General features: G+C 54.3%; 1 protein-coding gene across 1 annotated transcript in view; it reads left to right on the forward strand.

Moving 5' to 3' along the window:
• uroc1 (urocanate hydratase 1) overlaps positions 1 to 24,921 on the forward strand; it is a 29,967-nt gene continuing 5,046 nt past the window's right edge. The window contains exons 1-18 of the mRNA XM_078414281.1: positions 1 to 146; positions 3,206 to 3,336; positions 3,916 to 4,009; positions 6,246 to 6,305; positions 7,306 to 7,434; positions 10,812 to 10,873; positions 12,677 to 12,743; positions 13,351 to 13,494; positions 14,152 to 14,240; positions 14,690 to 14,752; positions 15,972 to 16,151; positions 16,721 to 16,818; positions 17,261 to 17,333; positions 18,095 to 18,216; positions 19,287 to 19,360; positions 20,563 to 20,661; positions 22,542 to 22,641; positions 23,322 to 23,403. Of these exons, the coding sequence (XP_078270407.1) occupies positions 21 to 146; positions 3,206 to 3,336; positions 3,916 to 4,009; positions 6,246 to 6,305; positions 7,306 to 7,434; positions 10,812 to 10,873; positions 12,677 to 12,743; positions 13,351 to 13,494; positions 14,152 to 14,240; positions 14,690 to 14,752; positions 15,972 to 16,151; positions 16,721 to 16,818; positions 17,261 to 17,333; positions 18,095 to 18,216; positions 19,287 to 19,360; positions 20,563 to 20,661; positions 22,542 to 22,641; positions 23,322 to 23,403 (1,793 nt within the window). The 5' untranslated portion in view covers positions 1 to 20. The remainder of the gene's footprint in view (positions 147 to 3,205; positions 3,337 to 3,915; positions 4,010 to 6,245; positions 6,306 to 7,305; positions 7,435 to 10,811; positions 10,874 to 12,676; positions 12,744 to 13,350; positions 13,495 to 14,151; positions 14,241 to 14,689; positions 14,753 to 15,971; positions 16,152 to 16,720; positions 16,819 to 17,260; positions 17,334 to 18,094; positions 18,217 to 19,286; positions 19,361 to 20,562; positions 20,662 to 22,541; positions 22,642 to 23,321; positions 23,404 to 24,921) is intronic.

A 24,921-nucleotide genomic window follows, 5' to 3' on the forward strand; every position in this document is an offset into this window, starting at 1 on the left:
TGGAACTGGACGGCGTGGAGATGGTCAGCCTGAGGGAGTTGTGCTCGGGGCTGCCCCTGGACCCCCTGCCCCCCAACAGAAGGAGGAGTAGCCGTGTGTCCCACGCCCCCATCCGGACCCCCAAGCTCACCCTCCAGGAAGAGAAGGTACTCGATCCGCGCGTCTCTCCCACCTCTGTCATGGGTTTGCGTCTTCTACTCATAGTCACACAGCACAAAAACAGGCCCTTCGGCCCACCCCGACCAAGATGTCCCACGTTTGGCCCATATCCCACTAAACCTTTCCAATCCATGTACCTGCCAAGTGTCTTTTAAATGTTGTTATAGTACCTGCCATAACTACCTCCCGTGGCAGCTCGTTCCATAAACCCTCTCTATGCGAAAAGGTTGCTCTTCAGGTTCCTATTAAATCTTTCCCCTCTTACCTTAAACCTACGGTTCTTGACTCCCTTACTCTGGGTTAAAGACTGTGCGTTTACTCTATCTATTCCTCTCATGATCATGTTTACGTCTGTAAGATCATCCTTCAGCCTCTTGTGCTCCAAGGAATAAAGTCCTTTTTAGCTCAGGACAAATCGAGAGGCAGGGGAGTTTCTTCGAACAGGAGCTGAAGACTCTTGTCCCAAGAGCTTTGTGTTGGGAGGGCAGCTGGCAGCTCTGAAGATGCCGAGGTTGATATGAGGGATTGGCCTCCAAGGACTGAAGGTTCAATGATACTTAGGAGTTAGGACCAGAGGCCATGGCCTCAGAATAAAAGGATGTACCTTTAGAAAGGAGATGAGGAGGAATTTCTTTAGTCAGAGGGTGGTGAATCTGTGGAATTCATTGCCAGGAGCGACAGTGGAGGCCAAGTCATTGGGTATTTTTAAGGTGGAGATTGATAGATTTGTGATTAGTACAGGTGTGAGGGATTATGGGAGAAGGCAGAAGAATTGGATTGAGAGGGAAAGCTAGATCTGCCATGATTGAATGGCAGAGTAGACATGATGGGATGAATTCTGCTCCTATAACTTATGAAGGCCCTTCGGCCCACCGTGTCCAGGCTGACCAAGTTGATCCATGTGGCGACAGAAACAAGGAACTGCAGAGGTGGTTTACTATAAAGGACCCAAAGTGCTGGAGTAACTCAGGAGGACAAGCAGTATCTCTGGAGAACATGGATAGGTGATGTTTCTGGTGTGGAGGGTCTCGACCCGAAACGTCACCTATCCATGTTCTCCAGAGATGCTGCCTGGCCCGCTGAGTTACTCCGGCGCTTTACATCGTGGCACATTAGGCTAGTAACCTTTGCCCGAGTTTGGCCCATATCCCTCTAAACGCTTCCCATCTGTGAATCTGCCCAAATGTCTTGTGAAAGTCATAATCCCATGGCACACTGAGGTTCAAATGATTTTTTTGAACAACAATATTTAAAAGACACAGACGGGTACATGGATAGGAAAGGTTTAGAGGGATAAAGGGCTGGTGAGGCCAAATGGGACTAGCTGAGATAGGGCATCTTGGTCAGGATGATGAGGCCAGGTGGGACCAGCTTAGATGGGGCATCTTTGTCAGGATGATGAGGCCAGTTGGGACCAGTTTAGATGGGGCATCTTGGTCAGGCTGATGAGGCGAGGTGGGACCAGCTTAGATGGGGCATCTTGGTCAGGATGATGAGGCCAGTTGGGACTAGCTGAGATGGGGCATCTTGGTCAGGATGATGAGGCCAGGTGGGACCAGCTTAGATGGGGCATCTTTGTCAGGATAGATGAATTGGGCAGAAGGGCCTTATGACTCCTTGACCTCAATCCCCTCAGGAGTTGTGGGAGCTTACAGCAAGCACAGAGTTTCCTCAGTTTGATACCCCTAGATTGGGTGGGACAATGGAGCAATGGGTGGAGATGCCTCACAGAGCCAGAGACCCCAGTTCAATCCCGACCTCCATCGTTGTCTGTGAGGAGTTTGCATGTTCACCCTGTGACCACGTGGGTTTCCTCCCACTTCCCAATAACGTGCAGGTTTATAGGTAAATTGCCCCTAATGTGTAGGGAGAGGGGTAGAACATTGATGGGAATGTGGGGAGAATGGGATTAATGTCGGATCAGTGTAAACTGGTGATTGATGGTCGGCATGGGCTCGGTGGGCCGAAGGGCCTGTTTCCATGCTGTATGTCTCTCAGTCTACGACAAGTAAGGCAACACAGATTCCCATTGCCTACCGATGGTGTTCCTTTGGTTTCTGTTATCTCATGGCTAATCATTAGGTTGAATGTTTAACTGATAATTTGGTGAACAATTAACTCCACATTTTTGGTTTCTAGTCTCTGCTGGTTGCAGGTCATGGATGGGAGGGGGAGGGTGGAGGGACTGGTGTCACTGACAGGTAATGAATTCACTCTTCCAATTGCTCAATCCAATTGCTTCTTGGACCTCGAGGGCAAGGGCTGTGGTCAATGAGAAACAAATGGCAGCTGTGGATTGTACTCCAGCCTCAGTACTGCCCCTCCCACAGTGCAACACTCCCTCAGTACCGCCCCTCCCACAGTGCAACACTCCCTCAGTACCGCCCCTCCCACAGTGCAACACTCCGTACCGCCCCTCCCACAGTGCGGCGCTCCCCCAGTACCCCACCCCCACAGTGTGGCGCTCCCTCAGTACCGCCCCTCCCACAGTGTGACCCTCCCTCAGTACCGCCCCTCCCACAGTGCGGCGCTCCCTCAGTACCGCCCCTCCCACAGTGCGGCGCTCCCTCAGTACCGCCCCTCCCACAGTGCAACACTCCCTCAGTACCGCCCCTCCCACAGTGCAACACTCCCTCAGTACCGCCCCTCCCACAGTGCAACACTCCCTCAGTACCGCCCCTCGCACAGTGCGGCGCTCCCCCAGTACCCCACCCCCACAGTGTGGCGCTCCCTCAGTACCGCCCCTCCCACAGTGTGACCCTCCCTCAGTACCGCCCCTCCCACAGTGCGCCCCTCCCACAGTGCAACACTCCCTCAGTACCGCCCCTCCCAGTGCAACACTCCGTACCGCCCCTCCCACAGTGCGGCGCTCCCTCAGTACCGCCCCTCCCACAGCGCGGCGCTCCCTCAGCACTGCCCCATCAAACCACCACCCACCCGCCTCTGAAGAAGAGAGTGACCCACTGACCCGTGGGACTGGAGTGGGGAACCCTATCCCTCGATTACCCTGCGTGTTGGTGGTGAAGGTGCGTTTTTGGTGCCACAGGTTGCCGTGAGGAATTCCTTGCGTTATTTCCCTCCGGATGTCCACGGGACCCTGGCCCCCGAGTTTGCGGCTGAGCTCCGGGAGTTTGGCCACATCTACATGTACCGCTTCTGTCCGCAGAGTGACCTGAGGTGAGTTTTACCAGGCGGGGAAGAAGTGCTGAGGAGACTCGTGAGGAGGTTGCCAGGAAACGAGGGCCGGAACTATAGGGAGACATTGGGCAGCACAGGAGCTGCCATTCCTTGGAGCGCGGAAGGGTGAGGGGGTGATCTTGTGGTGGATGTGGTGGGAACACACTGGACAAAGTGGTTCAAGGATATTGGCAAAGTTCTTTGGGGCATCTCTAGGCTAGACCTTATTCCCAGGGTGGAAATGTCAAAGGCTAGAGGGCACAGCTTTAAGGTGAGAGGGGCAAAGTTTAAAGGAGATGTGCGGGACAAGTTTTTTTTACACAGAGGGTGGTGGGGGCCTGGAACCTGCCCGACGGGGTTGGTGGTGGAGGCAGATATGATAGTGGTGTTTAAGAGGCTTTTAGATAGGCTCATGGATATGCAGGGAATGGAGGGATATGGATTATGTGCAGGCAGATAAGAGTTTGTCTTGGCATCACGTTCAGCACAGACATTGTGGGCCGAAGGGCCTGTTGTTGTGCTGCACTGTTTTGTGTTCTATATATTAATAATAACGGGATGTTGATGCTGCCTTCCCAGAGCTCACCCGATCGATGAGTACCCCAGCAAGTCGAAGGCAGCAGCAGCGATCATGCACATGATCATGAACAACCTGGACCCCCAGGTAGCCCAGGTAAGCCTCCAGGTAGCCCAGGTAAGCCCTCGGGTAGCCCAAATAAGCCCTCGGGTAGCCCAAATAAGCCCTCTGGTAGCCTAGATAATCCCTCGGGTAGCCCAAATAAGCCCTCGGGTAGCCCAGATAAGCCCTCTGGTAGCCCAGATAAGCCCTCGGATAGCCCAGATGAGCCCTCGGATAGCCTAGATAAGCCCTCAGGTAGCCCAGATAAGCCCTCTGGTAGCCCAGATAAGCCCTCGGGTAGCCCAGATAAGCCCTCGGGTAGCCCAGATAAGCCCTCGGGTAGCCCAGATAAGCCCTCGGGTAGCCCAGATAAGCCCTCGGGTAGCCCAGATAAGCCCTCGGGTAGCCCAGATAAGCCCTCTGGTAGCCCAGATAAGCCCTCTGGTAGCCCAGATAAGCCCTCGGGTAGCCCAAATAAGCCCTCGGGTAGCCCAGATAAGCCCTCTGGTAGCCCAGATAAGCCCTCGGGTAGCCCAGGTAAGCCCTCGAGTAGCCCAGGTAAGCCCTCGGGTAGCCCAGATAAGCCCTCGGGTAGCCCAGATAAGCCCTCGGGTAGCCCAGATAAGCCCTCGGGTAGCCCAGATAAGCCCTCTGGTAGCCCAGATAAGCCCTCTGGTAGCCCAGATAAGCCCTCGGGTAGCCCAAATAAGCCCTCGGGTAGCCCAGATAAGCCCTCTGGTAGCCCAGATAAGCCCTCGGGTAGCCCAGGTAAGCCCTCGAGTAGCCCAGGTAAGCCCTCGGGTAGCCCAGATAAGCCCTCTGGTAGCCCAGATAAGCCCTCGGGTAGTCCAGGTGAGCCCCCAAGTATACAACACGATACGATAAAACTTTAGTCATTGCCGGAGGGAAGTTGGTCTGCCGACAGTCACAACACACAAGGTACACAAAAACTTGAAATTAAAAGTGAAAAGAAAAAGAAAAAAACAAGTGACTGTTGGCTGGCTGCCATGTGTACAGAGTAAAACTAGAGTGCTCCCCCACACTGGGTCCCCCTTTGGTCTCCCACTGTCCCTTGCAGCGGTCCCCCCACGCCAGGTCCCCATTGTCTTCCCCTCCCCCCCACGCTCATCGACCACGAGGCCCTACCACCGCCGCCGAGGCCCCACCACCGCTACCGAGGCCCCACCATCGCTACCGAGGCCCCACCACCGCCCAGGCCCCACCGCCGCCCAGGCCCCACCGCCGCCCAGGCCCCACCGCCACCGCCCAGGCCCCACCGCCACCGCCCAGGCCCCACCGCCGCCTAGGCCCCACCACCACCGCCCAGGCCCCACCACCACCGCCCAGGCCCCACCACCACCGCCCAGGCCCCACCACCACCGCCCAGGCCCCACCACCGCCCAGGCCCCACCGCCGCCCAGGCCCCACCGCCGCCCAGGCCCCACCGCCGCCCAGGCCCCACCGCCACCGCCCAGGCCCCACCGCCGCCCAGGCCCCACCACCACCGCCCAGGCCCCACCACCACCGCCCAGGCCCCACCGCCACCGCCCAGGCCCCACCGCCACCGCCCAGGCCCCACCACCACCGCCCAGGCCCCACCGCCGCCGAGGCCCAACCACCACCGCCGAGGTCCCACCGCCGCCCAGGCCCCACCGCCGCCCAGGCCCCACCACCACCGCCCAGGCCCCACCGCCGCCCAGGCCCCACCACCACCGCCCAGGCCCCACCGCCGCCCAGGCCCCACCGCCGCCCAGGCCCCACCACCACTGCCCAGGCCCCACCGCCGCCAAGGCCCCACCGCCGCCCAGGCCCCACCACCGCCCAGGCCCCACCACCGCCCAGGCCCCACCACCGCCGAGGCCCCACGGGTCGGCGGCGGCGTGGTTGTTCGGCGGGTGGATCGGGCCTGCATGGCTCCCCAGGATACTCCCACCGCGCACGCGGCTCCCCGGTAGCCCAGGTAAGCCCTCAGGTAGCCCAGGCAAACCCTCAGGTAGCGCAGGCAAGCCCTCAGGTAGTGCAGGCAAGCCCCCGGGTAGCCCAGGTAAACCCTTCCGAGTCATTTTCGCCAGGCTCAGCGCCTCACTGCGGGAAACACAAAGTGCTGCAGGAACTCTGTCAGGCAGCATCTGCGGAGGGAATGGGCAGATGATGGTTTGGGTCGGGACCCTTCAGACTTGTGGAGGACGGGGGGGGGAGAAAGCTGGAGAAGAGTGGTGGGGTGGGGCCTTGACAAATCCAGGTAAATGATGGTCAACCTTTCCATTGATTCCGTTGAATTCTGTTGCAGTTTCCCCACGAGCTGGTGACGTACGGAGGGAATGGACAAGTCTTCAGTAACTGGGCTCAGGTAAGCCCATCGATGGTGGCCATTGATGGTGGTCTTCAGTAACTGGGCTCAGCTAAGCCCATCCATGGTGGCCATTGATAGATCACCATGGGATCGTACTCTGCACGTTCTCACTCCCCCCCCTCCCTTCCCGCCCAACACTCGTCCCTGTGTAGAACCCTCCGTCCTGCGTCCCATCACTATTATTACATTATTACATTAATTCAAATCCATTTTGTGTAGTTTGTAAACATGAGATTGCAACATGGTCATCCGTATGCTGGTGCACTCACAGTGTACATAGAGTCACAAAGCACAGAAACGGGCCCTTCCGCCCCACTTGCCCACGCCGGCCAACATGCCCCAGCTACACTAGTCCCACTTGCCTGCGGTTTGGCTCATGTCCCTCTAAACCTATCCTATCCATGTACCTGTCTAAATGACTCTTAAACATTGTGATAGTACCTGCCTCAACTACCTCCTCTGGCAGCTCGTTCCATATACCCACCACCCATGTGGAAAAAACAAGTTACCCCTCGGGTTCCTTTTAAATCCTTTCCCCGCACCTTGAACCTATATCCTCTGGTTCTCGATTCCCCTACTGTGGACAAGAGACATTGTCATTGAGACATACAGCGTGCAAACAGGCCCTTCGGCCTGACTCCCCCACGCCAACCAACATGTCCCATCTTCACTAGTCCAACCTGCCCGCATTTGGCCTAAATCCCTCTAAATCTACCTTATCCATTACCTGTCCGTGACATTAAAATGTTGTCACTGTATCTGCTTCAACTACCTCCTCTGGCAGCTCGTTCCATACACCCACCACCCTCTCTATGAAAAAGCTCCCCCTCAGGTTCCTATTAAATCTTTCCCCTCTCACCTTGAACCTACAGTATGCCTTCTGGTTCTTGATTCCCCTACTCTGGGTAAAAGATTTATTGACCATAAATCGCCATGGTCATTGGGGATAGTTGCCGGACGGACCGTTGCTGTTGGTGACTTGCCCCTCTCTCTTCAGTTCTGGATCACCATGCAGTACCTCTCGGAGATGGGCGAGGACCAGACACTGGTGATGTGTAGTGGACATCCTCAGGGCTTGTTCCCCAGTGCCCCCAGCGCACCCCGTATGGTCATCACCAACGGCATGGTAAGGCCGACCACCCCACAGCGGCCAACCTGAGTGCCTCATCACCGCCACGTCAACCCCGTCGCCCCTTCCATCCCCCTCCCACTCAGACACGTCCACCTGCGGTCTCCCGCACTGTTCATATGGCACAGGGGCAGAATTAGGACATTCAGCCCATCGAGGCTAACTCCACCGTTCGATCAAGGCTGACCTATCTCTCTCTCTCAACCCCATTCTCCTGCCTTCTCCCCATAACCCTCGACCAGCTTACTAATCAACAATCTGGCAATCTCCACTTTAAAAAATCACTTGGCCTCCACAGCTGTCTGTGGCAATGAATTCCACAGATTCACCACCCTCTAGCTAAAGAAATCCCTCCTCATCTCATCTCACTGTCACAACAAAGCCCAGTACAAGCCTGAGGAACAACATCCCATCTTCCGTCTGGTCCCCTTGTGTCTTTCTAGACGCAATGTCCAATTCTTGAACCTTCAGTAACTCCCTTTCTTATAATAGATTGGCCATTTTGAATTCTCCAATTTTAGGTCTACTGTCTACCCCCCCCCCCCCCCCCTCCCTTTTCACCCTCTCCCTTTCTCGTGTCCCTTCTGGATTCACACCCATGTATCCCCTTCCCCATCTCTTCCATCTATCCCTTCCTCCAGCTTCACAATCCACGCCTCTTCTATCCTTGTCTCCTTATCTCACACCTTTTCTACCCCCTTTCCCTGTCACCCCAACTGGACGCACACCCATCTTATCCCCTTCCACCTACATTCCTTCCTCTGGCTTCACAATTCACACCTCTTCGGAACAAAAAACCTTCCACTGTACACGTGACATGAAGCTAAACTAAAACTAAAAGCTGTCATTATTTCACATAGAATCTATTTAAAATCTATCATTATTTGACTCTTCATCATTGGCGTTTGTCCAGTCATCTGCCTGTCAAACTTCCCCCTTACCTGTACCCACCTATCACTTGCCAGACTTTGTCCCGCCCACACCTCTCTTCCAGCTTTCTCTCCCCTACTCCAAGAAGGGTCCCAAGAGCAGTGCTGGAGGAACTCAGCGGGTAAGGCAGCATCTGTGGATGGAATGGACAGAGGACATTTTGGGTGGACAGACTGATCCGCAGATTCACGTGCACATATATCATAAGTTATGTTCATAAGTTCTTGGAGCATCAAGTCTACTCTGCCATTTAATCAAGGCTGGTGTATCTGTCCTTCTCGACCCCGTTCTCCTGCCTTATCCCCATAATGTTAATCCTATTTTATTCTGCCCACATTCCCATCAACTTCCCCCAGATTCGCAATTGCACCTAAACACTGGAAACATTTTTGCAGTGGCCAATTAATTTGCAAACCTTTAAGATGTGGAAGGACACTGGAGCACCTCAAGAAAACCCCACATGGTCACAGGAAGAGCGTGCAAGCTCCACACAGATAGCAGGATTGAACCAGGGTTGCTGATGTTGTGAGGCGACAGCTTTACTAGCTGAACCACAATGAATCTCAAGGTGTACATGTACAGGGACATAATTGTTCATAGTAACGTGTGGTGGGGGCAATGTCCAGCGTACAGGTATCAGCAGACAGAAATCAACAGATAATGGGGACTTAGGGTACAGATCAATAATAGACAATAGACAATAGGTGCAGGAGGAGGCCATTCGGCCCTTCGAGCCAGCACCGCCATTCAATGTGATCATGGCTAATCATTCTCAATCAGTACCCCGTTCCTGCCTTCTCCCCATACCCCCTGACTCCGCTTTCCTTAAGAGCTCTATCCAGCTCTCTCTTGAATGCATTCAGAGAATTGGCCTCCACTGCCTTCTGAGGCAGAGAATTCCACAGATTCACAACTATCTGACTGAAAAAGTTTTTCCTCATCTCAGTTCTAAATGGCCTACCCCTTATTCTTAAACTGTGGCCCCTTGTTCTGGACTCCCCCAACATTGGGAACATGTTTCCTGCCTCTAACGTGTCCAACCCCTTAATAATCTTATACGTTTCGATAAGATCTCCTCTCATCCTTCTAAATTCCAGTGTATACAAGCTTGATCCACTCAGCTTCATACTGATGAAGCGTTGGGCTGCTGCCACAAGATGTCCCCATTGAGGTTTGTGCTGGTAATTGCATGGCAAGGAACCTCTCCTCCAAAGTTAATAAAATCATGCTGAGTTTATTGTCTCTCTCACACACACACACACAGGGACAATGGAAAGCTTGCTTGCAGCAGATCACAGGGACATAGGCTCAGACAAACAAACAGATACAAAAACGTGCGGAAATTATGCAAAATTTACACATTACATTTCTGAAAGGAAGAAGACTGTGCCAGAGAACAAGAAGTTCAGATCCATTGAAATTGTTGGGTGAATTTCATAGGCAGAACACGACACCTTGTGACTATCGCTTAGTGTGGCAGAAGCTTCTGCAGGAGTTTGATGGATAATTGGAACATAGAGCAATACGGCACCATTATCTGCCATTCCCCCCAGTCACCCTGCTCCTCTCCCCTCCTCCATATCACCCAGCCGCCCAGCCCCCATTTCCTTTTCACCCCCCTCTTTCCCCTTCCACACATATCCCTTCTTCTGGCTTTACATTTCATTGCACTTCTCTTCTTATCTGTCGTCCTTTCGTCTTTTTTTCACCTCTAGCCTTTGGTAATTACTCCCAATCACCTGCCAACTACCCCTCGCCTGTATCCACCTGTCACTTGCCAGGCCTTGTCCCAGCCCCATCTCTCTTTTTGAGCTTTCTCTCCCCCCCCCCCCGAAGAAAGGTCCCGACCCGAAAAGTTGTCTGTCCATTCCTTCCCTCCACAGATGCTGCCTGCCCTGCTGACTTCCTCCAGCACTTTGTGTCTTGCCCTTCTCTCTACTTCTTGTTGCGTCTCTCTGTCTCATTCTCCCTCTCCTTCTCTCTCTCCTCCTCCCTGTCTGTTTGTCTCTCTATCTATCTCTCTGTCTCACTCCCTCTACCCCCCCCTCTCTCCTTCCACTGCTCTCTCTCTCTCTCTCTCTCTCTCTCTCTCTCTCTCTCTCTCTCTCTCTCTCTCTCTCTCTCTCTCTCTCTCTCTCTCTCTCTCTCTCTCTCTCTCTCTCTCTCTCACTTTGCTTTAATTTGCTCCCTCTTTCTCGTCCATCTTTTCTTTCCACTCCTCACTTTTCCTGAAATCGCGGCGGGGATGGGAGTTTATTGGGAATCGGACATTGCGCGTACGGCCTATTATAAAAGCATCGTGTTAAAGGCTACGCGAGGGCAGAGCTGTGGCTGACCTTTCCCTGATCTCCCTGCGCGGCCGAGGGTTTCCCGTTGTGAGTCTCGTGTCGGGGTGATCTTCTGCATTTCCTTGTGGCCCTGACCCGTTCTCCTTGTCCTTCCAGATGGTTCCCAACTACTCTTCGAGGGAGGAGTACGAGAAGATGTTTGCCATGGGAGTGACCATGTAAGGGTCCATTAAACTAGGAATGATTTCTGTGTGAAAGATAGTGTGGAAGCAGGCCCTTCGGCCCACCGAGTCCATTTCGACCATCCATCGCCCGTTCACACCAGTTCTATGTTATCCCACTTTCTCATCCACTCCCTACACACTGCCGGCAATTTACAGAGGGCCAATTAATCTACAGACTCGCATGTCTTTGTGATGAGGGTGGAAACCGGAGCACCTGGAGGATACCCATACGGTCACAGGGAGAACGTGCTAACTCCACACAGACAGCACCCGAGGTCAGGACCAAACCTGGGTCTCTGGCATTGGGAGGCAGCAGCTCTATCAGCTGTGTCACTGTGCTGACCTGCAGTGTTAATTGTGGATCAGTGGGTTATGCAGTCACAGGGCTGTACTGTACAAAAATAGGCCCTTCAGCCGACCTGGTCTGTGCATTCTGGGCTAGTCCCATTTGTCGGCATTTGGCCCATGTCCCTCTAAACCCTTCCTATCCATCTATCTGTCCAAATGTCTTTTAAAATCCTTAATTGTATCCACTTCAATAGCTTCCCCAGGCAGCTCGTTCCAGTTAGGGACAACCCTCTGAGTGAAAAATCTCTCCCCTCTCACCTTAATCCTGTGCCCTCTAGTTTTAGAATCCTCTACCCTGAGGAAAAGACTGTGAGCGTTCACTTTATCCGTGCCCCTCGTGATCTTGTGCACCTCAATAACGTCACCCCTCAGCCTCCTACATGCCAGAGAACAAAGTTGCAGGCCCCAGTTCTGTGTCCGAGTCTGAGTTCTGTTGGGGCCTTGGTGTTCGATAAAAATCCTGTCATCTCCTGAAACTGAGTTCAAGAGTCTAACTCATTATCCTGGGTGAAAGGGATTATGTATTCTGTTGTCCTTTGATATCTGAGGTTGTTTGTTGAGCCATTTCTCTGCCCATTTAAAACATTCAAAGTTAGCCTAGTAGTTGTTAATGGGCCAGTATTCAGAGTAGGAAGCTCTGATCCAGAGATAAGAGTTCAAATCCCACCATGGCGGCACAGCGAGTAGACCCTCTGCGTCACAGCGCCAGAGACCCGGGTTCGATCCTCACCACGGGTGCTGTCTATACGGACTTTGTACGTTATCCCTGTGATGGCGGGGATTTCCTCCGGGTGCTCCGGTTTCCTCCCAACTAAAAAAAAAAACGTGCGGAGTTGCAGATTACTTTGGCTTCTGTAAAGTGTAAATTGTCCCTAGTGTGTAGGATAGTGTTAGTGTAACGGGGATCACTGGTCGGTGTGGACTCGCTGGGCTGAAGAGCCTGTTTCCCCCACTGTATCTCTAAACAAAACGAATGCTGAGAGTTTCAGACTCCCCATGACAAAGTTACTTTTCCCCGTAGGATATTTTAAAAACTAAAGGACTTTTTAAAAGAGATTTAATTACTAAATAAAATTACTAAAGCCTTTAGTTTAGGGTAACAGCGCGGAAACGGGCCCTTTCGCCCGCCGGGTCCGCGCCGCCCAGCGATCCTCGCACATTAACACTGTCCTACACCCACTCGGGACAATTTTTACATTTGCCCAGCCAATTAACCTACAAACCTGTACGTCTTTGGAGTGTGGGAGGAAACCGAAGATCTCGGAGTAAAACCCACACAGGTCACAGGGAGAACGTACAAACTGTACAGACAGCGCCCGTAGTCAGGATCGAACCTGGGTCACTAGCGCTGCATTCGCTGTAAGGCAGCAACTCTACCGCTGCACCATCGTGCCACTCTGAGTGTGACATTTTTAAATTGAGCAAATGTTAATACTTGTGTTGCCTCAGGTACGGTCAGATGACTGCCGGAAGCTTTTGTTACATCGGTCCCCAGGGGATTGTTCACGGCACGGTGGTAAGGATGCCCTTCCCTCCCTCCTTCCCTCTCTCACTCATTCCCTCCCAGCAACCCTCCCTCACTCTCAGCATCCCTCCGTCCCAGCACACCTCCCTATCTCTCTCCCTCCCTCCTTCCCTCCTTTCCTCTCAGCACCCCATCCCTCCCCCCAAGCACCCTTCTCTCCTTCCCTCCCGGCACCCCTCCCTCCCTCCCTCCCTCCCTCCGTCCCAGCACCCCTCCCTCTCTCTCTCCCTCCCTCCCTCCCTCAGCACCCCTTCATCCCTCCCTCCAAGCACCCTTCCCTCCCTCCCGGCACCCCTCCATCCCGGCACCCCTCTCTCCCTCCCGGCACTCCTCCCTCCCTCCGTCCCAGCACCCCTCCCTCTCTCTCCCTCCCTCCCTCTCTCTCCCTCCCAGCACCCCTTCATCCCTCCCTCCAAGCACTCTTCTCTCCTTCCCTCCCTTCCGGCACACCTCTGTCCCGGCACCCCTCCCTCCCTCCCTCCCTCCGTCCGTCCCAGCACGCCTCCATCCCTCCGTCCCAGCACACACCCCCCTCTCTCTCCCTCCCTCTAAGTTCAAAGGGGTCGTTCCTGTACTAACCCCAGTGTCCCGGCCACAGCTGACGCTGCTGAACGCGGGCCGCCGCTACCTGGGGGAGTCCGGCCTCGGGGGTCGGGTGCTGGTCACCTCCGGCCTGGGCGGCATGAGCGGGGCCCAGGCCAAGGCAGCCACCATCACCGGCTGTGTGGGAGTCATCGCCGAGGTGAGTAGTCATGGGCTCATGGGCCCCACGCCCGCAGGGGAGTGGTGATGGAGGGGAGGGGGGGAGAGGAAGGGGATAGAGGTGGGGGAGGAGGAGGGAAGTGGGTTTGTAGTGGTGGAGGGGAGAGGAAGAGGAGGGGGGTGGGTGTTGGCGAGATGCAGGGGGAGATGGGGAATGGTAGGGTGGTAGTGGGGCATGGGGAGGAGAGAAGGAGGGGAGGGGAAACATAGAAACATAGAAAATAGGTGCAGGAGTAGGCCATTCGGCCCTTCGAGCCTGCACCACCATTCAATATGATCATGGCTGATCATCCAACTCAGTATCCCGTACCTGCCTTCTCTCCATACCCCCTGATCCCTTTAGCCACAAGGTGGGGGTTGGAGCGGCGGAGGTGGAGATGGGATAGTGGGAGATGCATCTGGTGGTGCAGGCTCTCAGATTTGTCTACCTTGTGCTGGACGGGCGAGGGGAGGTCATGATGATGTCGGCTGCTTTCCCGAGGCAGCGTGTAGTGTAGATGGAGTCAATGGTGGAGAGTCTGGTCAGTGTGATGGACTGGGCTACATCCACAACGCGCTGTGATTTGTCAGGGAGGCCCAGTGAATTGGGCCAAGTGCAGAGGGCAGTGAAGTCAACCCCACCACGTCTGTGTTTCAGGTTGATGAGGCAGCACTGAGGAAACGCCTGCAACAAGGCTGGTTAATGCAACTCACCGACAGTCTGGACCAATGCATTGCCCAGATCAGGTGAGAGATTCCTGCTCACCTCTTCTCTTCCCACTCTCCCCACGGTCCTTCCCTCCTCCACAAACCCCCCTCCCTCTGCCCCTCCCTCCACCCCGCCGACCCACCTCCCCCCAGCTCGTGTTTTAGTTGTAGTTTTAGAGATACAGCGAGGAAACAGGCCCTTCGGCCCACCGAGTCCACGCTGACCAGTGATCACACGTACACTAGTTTTATCCCACACATAGGGGCAATTTACAGAAGGCAATTAACTTACAAACCTGCACGTCTTTGGAGTGTGGGAAGAAACCAGAGCACCCGGAGAAAACCCACTCGGTCACAGGGAGAACGTGCAAACTCCATACTGACAGCACCCAAGGTCAGGATTGAACCCGGGTCTCTGGCGCTGTGAGGCAGCAGCTCTACCCGCTGCCGCTCCATGAACTAACACTTGTTCTCTTTCCCAATTTCAGGGAGGCTCGGCGAACGAAAGTGGCCCTCAGCCTCGGTTACCATGGCAACGTGGTGGATCTGTGGTAGGTGGGGAATATCTGGCTGCTTATCCCAGGGGTTTACTGTCTGGGGATGTTCCCTGCACTGCAGGCTGTATCATGACTTCTGACAAACCTCCTCCCCCACTCCCCATTATATTCCCCCCTCCCCCACTCCCCATTATATTCCCCCCTCTCCCACTCCCCATTATATTCCCCCACTCCCCATTATATTCCCCCCTCCCCCACTCCCCATTATATTCCCCACTCCCCATTATATTCCCCCCCTCCCCCACTGGACTCACACCCATTTCTCCCTTCTACCTGCATTCCTTCGTCTGGCTTCACAGTCCGTAACTCTTCAATCCTTTTGTCTCACACCTTCTGTCTTTTCATCTCTGGCCTTTGTCCAACCACTTATCGGAAAGGAAAGGTCCAGAGGGATATGGGCCAAACACGGTCAGGTGGGACCAGTATAGATATGGCATCTTGGTTGGCATGAGTAAGTTGGTCCAAAGGGCATATTTCCATGTTGCATAACTCTAGGAATCTACCTGCCTATTGCCCCCCCTCCCCCCACCCCTTGTCTGTATCCACTGTGCTACACTTTGTCCTGACCCTCACCTTCCCATTCTCACACTGACCTTTCTGCCCTGGGCCTCCTCCACTGCCAGTAAGGTCAAACGTAAATTGGAAGAACAGAACCTCAAATTCCATTTGGGCAGCTTACAACCCAGTGGTATGAATGTTGATTTCTCTAATTTCAAGTTACCCCTGCATTCCCTCTCTCTCTGCTCCTCTCCCACCCTCGTCATCCTGCCAGTTCCATATATCCACACCCATATATCCCGTCGTCATCACCTCTTCCACTGCCAACAATGGACCATTGTGGACTTCACCTTTCCTTTGTCATCGGTGTTGACTCTGATTTGCTCTGAACACTTTTCAAACCTCTAGTTTCACTAGCCCCTGACTCTCAGTCTGAAGAAGGGTCTCTGTGATGATGCTGGCTGCCTTTCTGAGGCAGCGCCTCCTGTAGATCCCTTCGATGGTGGGGAGGTCAGTAGCTGTGATGGACCGGGCAGTGTCCACCACTCTCTGTAATCTCCTTCATTCCTGGGCGTTCGAGTTGCTGAACCAGGCCGTGATGCAGCCAGTCAGTGTGCTCCCTGCTGAGCACCTCCAGAGGTTGGACAGGGTGGTCATTGATGTACGGAATCTCCTCGGTGGTGGGAGGGTTTGATGAGGGTCGTGTTGCCCGCAGGGAGAGGCTGGTGCAGGAGAGTGAGCGGAGCGGGGAGCTACTGGTGGACCTGGGGTCGGACCAGACTTCCTGCCACAACCCCTACAGTGGGGGCTACTACCCAGTGGGGCTGACCTTCGCAGCTGCCAACCAGATGATGCACACGGACCCCAAACGGTTCCGGACACTGGTCCAGGAGAGGTGAGTGAGAACATCGAGCGAGACCTCCTCCCCTCCTCTCCTCACCCAGTGGGCAGGGAGGGGGCTGATGGGCGTCACTAGACTGCGTCTGGGAGAGTGGTCAGTGGGTTTGAGAGAGAGATGGGAGGGGAGAGGTGTTGGGCTGGGGAGGATGGTGCTGGGTTGGAAGATGAAGGGGTAAGGATGAGAGGAGTGTTGGGTGGGAGGGTGAGGGAGATGGAGGGGAGAGAGGTTTAACAGGAAAGATGGAAGGGGAGAGGTGTTGGGTTGGGGAGGAGAAGGAGAGGGGTTGTAACTTTGGAGGGGTGAGGGGAGAAAGAGTGCTGTGTTGGAAAGTGAGGACATTGAGGATGAGAGAGGTGTGAAGTTGGAGGAGTGAGGGTTGGAAGAGGGGAAATGGGAGGGAGGAGGGGTAAGGGATGGGTGTTTGGTTGGAGGGAGAGAGGAGGTTGAGGGGAGGGTGGTTGGAGGGGGGAGGGCAGTGTAGGGGGAGGGGGCAAGGGCAATGTGGGGTGTGGGAGGAGCTGTGCACTGAATTTGTTGTGACTCCTGCCCCGTCCTTCCCGCAGCCTCAGGCGCCAGGTGGCAGCCATCAACAAGCTGTCGGAGAGGGGGATGTTTTTCTGGGATTATGGGAACGCATTCCTCCTGGAGGCCAAGAGAGCCGGTGAGGGAGGGGCGGCACTGGGGGAGGGGTGAGGGAGGGGCTGTCCTGAGGGAGGGGTGAGGGAGGGGCGGCACTGGGGGAGGGGCGGCACTGGGGGAGGGGCGGCACTGGGGGAGGGGCGGCACTGGGGGAGGGGCGGCACTGGGGGAGGGGCGGCACTGGGGGAGGGGCGGCACTGGGGGAGGGGCGGCACTGGGGGAGGGGCGGCACTGGGGGAGGGGCGGCACTGGGGGAGGGGCGGCACTGGGGGAGGGGCGGCACTGGGGGAGGGGCGGCACTGGGGGAGGGGCGGCACTGGGGGAGGGGCGGCACTGGGGGAGGGGCGGCACTGGGGGAGGGGCGGCACTGGGGGAGGGGCGGCACTGGGGGAGGGGCACTGAGACCTCTCGTCTGACCTAATCTTTGAACATCACGTAGAGAACGTGTTCTTTTCTAATTCCAGGGGCTGCTGTGGAGAAAGATGAAGGCGGGGGCACGGAGTTTAAATACCCTTCCTACGTGCAGCATATCATGGGGTGAGTGTGTGGTGTTGGGGGAGCTCACGTTGTGTCTGGCACTGTGGGTGAGTGCCACCCTTCGTAAAACCTCAGGCAGTGACAGGTGTCTTGAAGCGTTAGGAGTTGAACATTAGGACCTGGCGAAATGGTAGACAGGGTGGGGAGAAGGCTTTTGGCACCCTGGCCTTCATCAGTCAAGGTATTAACTCCCCTTCCCATTCCCATACTGACCCTTCTATCCTGGGCCTCCACCATTGTCAGGTTGACCAGTGTGGGGTTGACCAATGTTGCATGTGGAGTTGACCAGTGTGTGGAGATGACCTGTGTGTGGATGACCAGTGTGTGGATGACCAGTGTGTGGATGACCAGTGTGTGGATGACCAGTGTGTGGATGACCGGTGTGTGGTTGACCGGTGTGTGGATGACCGGTGTGTGGATGACCGGTGTGTGGATGACCGGTGTGTGGATGACCGGTGTGTGGATGACCGGCGTGTGGATGACCGGCGTGTGGTTGACCGGCGTGTGGATGACCGGCGTGTGGATGACCGGCGTGTGGATGACCGGCGTGTGGATGACCGGCGTGTGGATGACCGGCGTGTGGATGACCGGCGTGTGGATGACCGGCGTGGCGTTGTCTGGCGTGGCGTTGACCGGCGTGGCGTTGACCGGCGTGGCGTTGACCGGCGTGGCGTTGACCGCCGTGGCATTGACCGGCGTGGCGTTGACCGGCGTGGCGTTGACCGGCGTGGCGTTGACAGGTGCTGTGTTCTCCTCTGCAGGGATATCTTCTCGTTGGGATTCGGGCCGTTCCGTTGGGTCTGCACCTCCGCTGACCCCTGTGACCTGGCGGAGACCGACGCCATTGCCACCTCTGTCCTGGAGAAGATAATGCGTGAGGAAGGTAGGTGGAGGGGAGGCTCGGGAATATAGCTCCTCGTGATGTGGCCAATGTTCTTCATCCCTCAACCAACATCACTGAATCACATCAACCAGTCCAGGCAGCCAGTAATCATCAAAGACTTGTCACTGCCCGGTCATTCCTTCTTCTCCCCACTACCGTCCAGCAGAAGGTACAGAAGCTTGTAAGCGCACACCACCAGACTCAGGAACGGCTTCTTCCCCTTCTGAAGGCTTCTGAATAGTCTTTCCATAAGCTAGGATACTGTCCGATTCACCTCTACCCCATTGGACTTTGTCTCTGGAACTGGTGCACTACAATGCTAAGAACTACATTCTGCACTCCGTATCTTCCCCTTTGCTCTTCCTATTGTACTTGAGTTTGAACTGTTGTATTGATGCATGGTATATCTGATCTGTGTGGATAGCATGCAAAATAAAGCTTTTCACTGTAACTCGGTACACATGACAATAATAAACCTGAACATAAAACCTCAACTCGTGGTGTATGAGAGCGGAATTAAGCTGGACTTCTGCAAACTCTTTGTGGTTGAATGGACATTGGTTTTACTGGCAGGTTGAGTACATTTCCACATATTTCACACTTGTAAGACTCTACCAAAGTCACCGAGTTTCAGCAAGGAAAGATTACGTCCAAATGTCAATTGCCTTGAATCACATTCAGGCTTTGCCTTTGTATCTTCTCAGTCTTGTAAAACACAACAGAGAAAAGTCAAGTAGCTTTGGTCAGGCTGCATTAGGCTCCAAGCACAAGACGTACAAGTTTGCAGGTGAATTAGCTTCGGTAAAATTGTAAATTGTCCCGAGTGTGTAGGATAGTGCTAGTGTACGGAGTGGTCTCTGGTCGCACGGACTCAGTGGGCTGAAGGGCTCGTTTCCACGCTGTGTCTCTAAGGTCCAAACGCCTCGGAGACCCGAGCTATCAACAACTAGATATAAATGTCTTTCCCCTCGCACCTTCAACCTGTGTTCTCTGGTTCTTCATCCCCCTTCCCTGGATACTTGACACTGTGCTTCCACCCCACCTGTCTCAATGCTGTGTTTGTGTTGCAGATGACAGCGATGCAGTGAAGCAGCAATATGCCGACAACATCCACTGGATCCGTCAGGCCGCCCACCACAAGCTGGTTCGTATCCTCTGAATCTGCCCTCTGCCCCTCCTCTCTAATCCCCACTCCCTCTTTTTGTGCCACACCTCAGAGTGCACACACCTCTCCCACCATCTCCCCACTCCCTCAGTCATCCTGCCCCTCTACCCTCCTCCCCACACTCGTCTGCCATCCCCGAATCCCCCATTCCCCTTTTACCTGCTCCTCCCGTCCTCTTCCACCCATATCCCTCCCTCCAGCTTTAGTCTACGTTACCCAAGCTCTCCTCTGACACCCAGACCTGTTGACACAACTCCCTCTCCCCTGTCCTCAACACCCACTCACCTCCTCTCTTCTCACCTTCTCACTCACCTCCTCTCTTCCTACGGTGGACACTGCCCGCTCCATCTCGGGCACTGACCTCCCCACCATCGAAGGGATCTACAGGAGGCGCTGCCTCAAAAAGGCAGCCAGCATCATCACAGACCCACACCACCCTGGCCACGCTCTCGTCTCGCTGCTACCATCGCGAAGAAGGTACAGGAACCTGAAAACCATGACCTCCGGGTTCAGGAACAGCTTCTTCCCTACAACTATCAGGCTCTTGAACGCAGCACAAAACTAACCTCAACAACTGTGATCTTTTGTGGAGACACAAGGAGCTGTAGATGCTGGAATCTTGAGCAGGACACAAAGGTGTTGAAGGAACTCAGCAGGTCAGGCAGCATCTGTGGAGGGAATGGCCCGGCGATGTTTTTGATCTTCTATAGACTGTGTCTCTGGTTCATATGAACTTCAGTATTTGCACTATGATGATCACTTAGTATTACTTTACTTTAGAGATACAGCGGGGAAACAGGCCCTTCAGCTACACTAGCACTATCCTACACACAATTTTACTGAAGCCAATTAACCTATACGCCACCATGTCCTTGGAGTGTGGGAGGAAACCAGAGCACCCAGAGGAAACCCACACGGTCACAGGGAGAACGCACAGATTTCATAGAGACAGCACCTGAGGTCAGGATAGAACCGGGGTCTCTGGCGCCGGCAGGCAGCAACTCTAGCGCTGTGCCACTGTGCCATGGTTATTACAGTTATTAATTTATTGTATTATCGTGTCTTTATCTGTGTGTTATTGCGTTTATGGGCCTATTAAGCTGCAGTAAGTAAGACGTTCATTGTTCCGTTGCCGATATAAGGATGACAATTAAACGCTCTCGACCGTCCTGACTTCACAGGTAGTGGGGTCACAAGCCCGCATTCTCTACTCAGACCAAAGAGGTCGGACGGCCATCGCAGTGGCAATAAACCAGGCCATCGCTGCGGGCAGGGTCAAGGTGAGTTCATTAGTGATAGGAGCAGACTGAGGCCAATCGGCCCATTAAGTCCACTCCGCCATTCAATCATGGCTGATCTATCGTTCCCTCTCAACCCCATTCTCCTGCCTTCTCCTCACAACCCCTGACAGCAAGAACTGGAGGGGAATCAGCACAGAGAGCCATACAACATGGACACAGGCCCTTTGGCCCAACTTGTCCACTCTGACCGAGTTGGCTTACAGGACTAGTTCCATTTCCCTGCATTTGGCCCATATCCCTCTAAACCCTTCCTATCCATATATTTGTCCAAATGTCATTTTAAAATGCATACTTTTACCCACTTCTACAGCTTCCTCTGGCAGCTCGTTCCAGATCCGGACTACCCTCTGAGTGATAAAGTTCACCTTGAGGTCCCTCTTAAATCTCTCCCCTCTCACCTTAATCCCGTGCCCTCTAGTTTTAGAATCCTCTACCCAGGGGGAAAAGACTGTGAGCGTTCACTTTTTCCGTGCCCCTCATGATCTTGTGCACCTCAATAAGGTCACCCCTCAGCCTCCTACGCTCCAGAGAACAAAGTCCCAGCCCATCCAACCTCTCCCTGTAACTCAAGCCCACATGCCCAGGTAACATCCTGGTGAATATCTTCTGCACCCTTTCCAACTTAATGACATCCTTCCTTCTGGGTGACCAGAACTGCACACAAGACTCAAGTGTGGTCTCACCAACGACTTGTACAGCTATATCTTATGATCCTTGTTGCTATAATCTCAATAAACAGCTGAAAGCACTGAATATGGAAAGCACCATCCAATGACTACAGAATCAAAGAACATCCAGTCTGTTCCAGTCCCACCCAACCTTTCACACTCAGCCCACACTAACCATCCCAGTCTAGCTCCATCAAGGCCATCTTAATATTAGCCAAAGATAGACACAAAATGCTGGAGTAACTCAGTGGGTTAGGCATGTGTAAGAAGGAAATGCAGATGCTGCTTTACACCAATGATAAACACAAAATGCTGGAGTAATTTTAGCCAATCTCCTTCAGTCTCTCTCATTCCCACCTGCCCCTTCACAGTCTTAGTTTACATTAGTTTACAACTCAGTTCCTCTCAGTTGTACAAAGCCTCATCCAGACCCCCTCACTCTTCTTCTTGCGTTTGAGGCAGCAGAAGTTATGAAGCTGCTTCTGCTGTCTCTGTTTGTTGTCGTTCGCTTGACTGAGGTCAGTTGACAGGGCTCACCACGGGGAGGTCGACAACGTGAGCCCCCCCCTCACTCTTATCCAATGCAATCCTCCCCCCCCCCTCAGTCCCATTATGGCATCGTTTCCATTTGAGTACCTGGCAGCTTCAGCTGGGAAACTGGAACCATTTCAATTTCAAATTGGAAATTGGTTAGGAGGGAAAGATAGGTCAGCCATGATTGAATGGCGGAGTAGACTTGATGGGTCGAATGGCCTAATTCTCCTCCTCTCACATATGATGATCACCATGTCCCAACTTTTGTATTCAATGACCTTCAGCCACTGAGTCCACACCGACCAGCGAGCATCCCATACACTAGCACTATCCTACACACCAAGGACAATTTTACAACTTACCAAAGCCAATTAACCTACAAACCTGTGCATCTTTGGAGTGTGGGAGGAAACCAGAGCACCCGGAGAAAACCCACGCGGTCACAGGGACAACATAGTAACTCCCATCAGACAGCACCCATAGTCACGATCGAACCCGGGTCTCAGTCGCTGTCAGTTGGCAACTCTACCACTGTGCCACTCTTACATCTTGGTCGCGTGGATGAGTTGGGCTGAAGGGCCTGTTTTCGTGCTGTGTGGCTCTAATTTCCCATTTAATGGAATCTGTTCCCCCCCCCCCCCCCCCCCCCCCTCACAGGCCCCGGTGGTGATTAGCCGAGACCACCATGACGTCAGTGGCACAGACAGCCCCTTCAGAGAGACCTCCAACATCTATGACGGCTCGGCATTCTGTGCAGGTCGGTGACACTTGAAGATCAGACTTTAGAATTTAGAGATACAGCGTGGAAACAGGCTCTTCAGTCCACTGAGTCAGCACCGACCAGTTACCCCATACACTTTGGAGTGGGGGAGAAAACCAGACCACCCGAAGAAAACCCTCGCAGTCACAGATTGAACATACTAACTCCGTAGAGGCAGCACCCGTAGTGAGGATCGAACCCGGGTCTCTGGCGCTTTAAGGCAGCAACTCTACCACTGCGCCATTGTTTTACCCCAACTTGAGATCCTTTAACTTGTTGAGCTTTTCCAAACATTCAATTAGTTAATAGAGTGATACATCATGGAAACAGGCCATTGGCCCATCGGGTCCACGCTGACCATCGATCACCCATTCACACCAGTTCCATGTTATCCCACTTTCTCACCCACTCCCTGCACACTGGGGGCAATTTAGCGAGGACCAATTAACCTAAAACCAGCACATCTTTGGGATGTGGGAGGAAGCCAGAGTACCGGGAGAAAACCCATGTGGTCACAGGGAGAACGTGCAAACACCGTACAGACAGCACCCTTAGTCAGGATCGAACCCGGGTCTCTGGTGCGGTAAGACAGCAACTCTACCGCTGCGCCACTGTGCCACCCTAATGACTGTGTTTGTTCCGTTTAAAAACACCAACTGCACTCTCTCCTTCCCCAGACATGGCGGTACAGAACTTTGTCGGCGATTCCTTCCGAGGGGCCACGTGGGTGGCTTTGCACAATGGCGGTGGCGTGGGCTGGTGAGTCTTGCACGGAGTGTGGTGCCCACGTGAGTCTGGCAGAGTGACAGGGGGCGGTGCGAGTCTGGCAGAGTGACAGGGGGCGGTGCGAGTATGGCAGAGTGACAGGGGGAGGTGCGAGTATGGCAGAGTGACAGGGGGCGGTGCGAGTATGGCAGAGTGACGGGGCAGTGCGAGTCTGGCAGAGTGACAGGGGGCAGTGCGAGTCTGGCAGAGTGACAGGGGGTGGTGCGAGTATGGCAGAGTGACAGGGGGCGGTGCGAGTATGGCAGAGTGACAGGGCGAGGTGCAAGTATGGCAGAGTGACAGGGGGCGGTGCGAGTATGGCAGAGTGACAGGGGGCGGTGCAAGTATGGCAGAGTGACATGTGGAGGTGCAAGTATGGCAGAGTGACAGGGGGCAGTGCGAGTATGGCAGAGTGATAGGGGGCGGTGCGAGTATGGCAGAGTGATAGGGGGCGGTGCGAGTATGGCAGAGTGACAGGGGGCGGTGCGAGTATGGCAGAGTGACAGGGGGCGGTGCGAGTATGGCAGAGTGACATGTGGAGGTGCAAGTATGGCAGAGTGACAGGGGGCAGTGCGAGTATGGCAGAGTGACAGGGGCCAGTGCGAGTATGGCAGAGTGACAGGGGGTGGTGCGAGTATGGCAGAGTGACAGGGGGCGGTGCGAGTCTGGCAGAGTGACAGGGGGCGGTGCGAGTATGGCAGAGTGACAGGGGGCAGTGCGAGTATGGCAGAGTGACAGGGGGTGGTGCGAGTATGGCAGAGTGACAGGGGGCGGTGCGAGTATGGCAGAGTGACAGGGGGCGGTGCGAGTATGGCACTGGAGGTGTTGAGCAGGCAGATGCCAGCCGCTTTACCAGCACAGAGGGACGGAGAGAGAGACTTTCATTGTCATAGCGCCGGCAACAGAACATTGCAACCTGAAACGTCACCTATCCATGTTCCCCGGAGATGCTGCATGTCCCACTGAGTTACTCCAGCACTCTGTGAAACGTCACCTATCCATGTTCCCCAGAGATGCTGCATGTCCCACTGAGTTACTCCAGCACTCTGTGAAACGTCACCTATCCATGTTCCCCAGAGATGCTGCCTGACCCGCTGTTACTCCAGCACTCTGTGAAACGTCACCTATCCATGTTCCCCAGAGATGCTGCCTGACCCTCCGAGTTACTCCAGCACTTTATGAAACGTCACCTATCCATGTTCTCAAGAGATGCTGCCTGACCCGCTGAGTTACTCCAGCACTTTGTGTTTTACACAAAATTCCAGCATTTGCTGTTCCTCGTGTCAAAATTCCTACTTGCTGCAGGAAATTATTTGCACATCTTGCCGGTAAATATATAACAATCAATAATAGAATAAAATAAGTTTAGTTTAGTTTATTGTCACGAACAGGTGCAGTGGAAAGCTTTTGTTGCATGCTAACCAGTCAGTGGAAGGTGATATACAATTGAGCCATCTACAGTGTACAGATACAGGATAAAGGGAATAACATTTAATGCAAGGTAAAGTCCGA

The sequence above is a fragment of the Rhinoraja longicauda genome, chromosome 17 (genome assembly GCF_053455715.1).
Source record: "Rhinoraja longicauda isolate Sanriku21f chromosome 17, sRhiLon1.1, whole genome shotgun sequence".
NCBI classification, from domain to species: domain Eukaryota; kingdom Metazoa; phylum Chordata; class Chondrichthyes; order Rajiformes; family Arhynchobatidae; genus Rhinoraja; species Rhinoraja longicauda.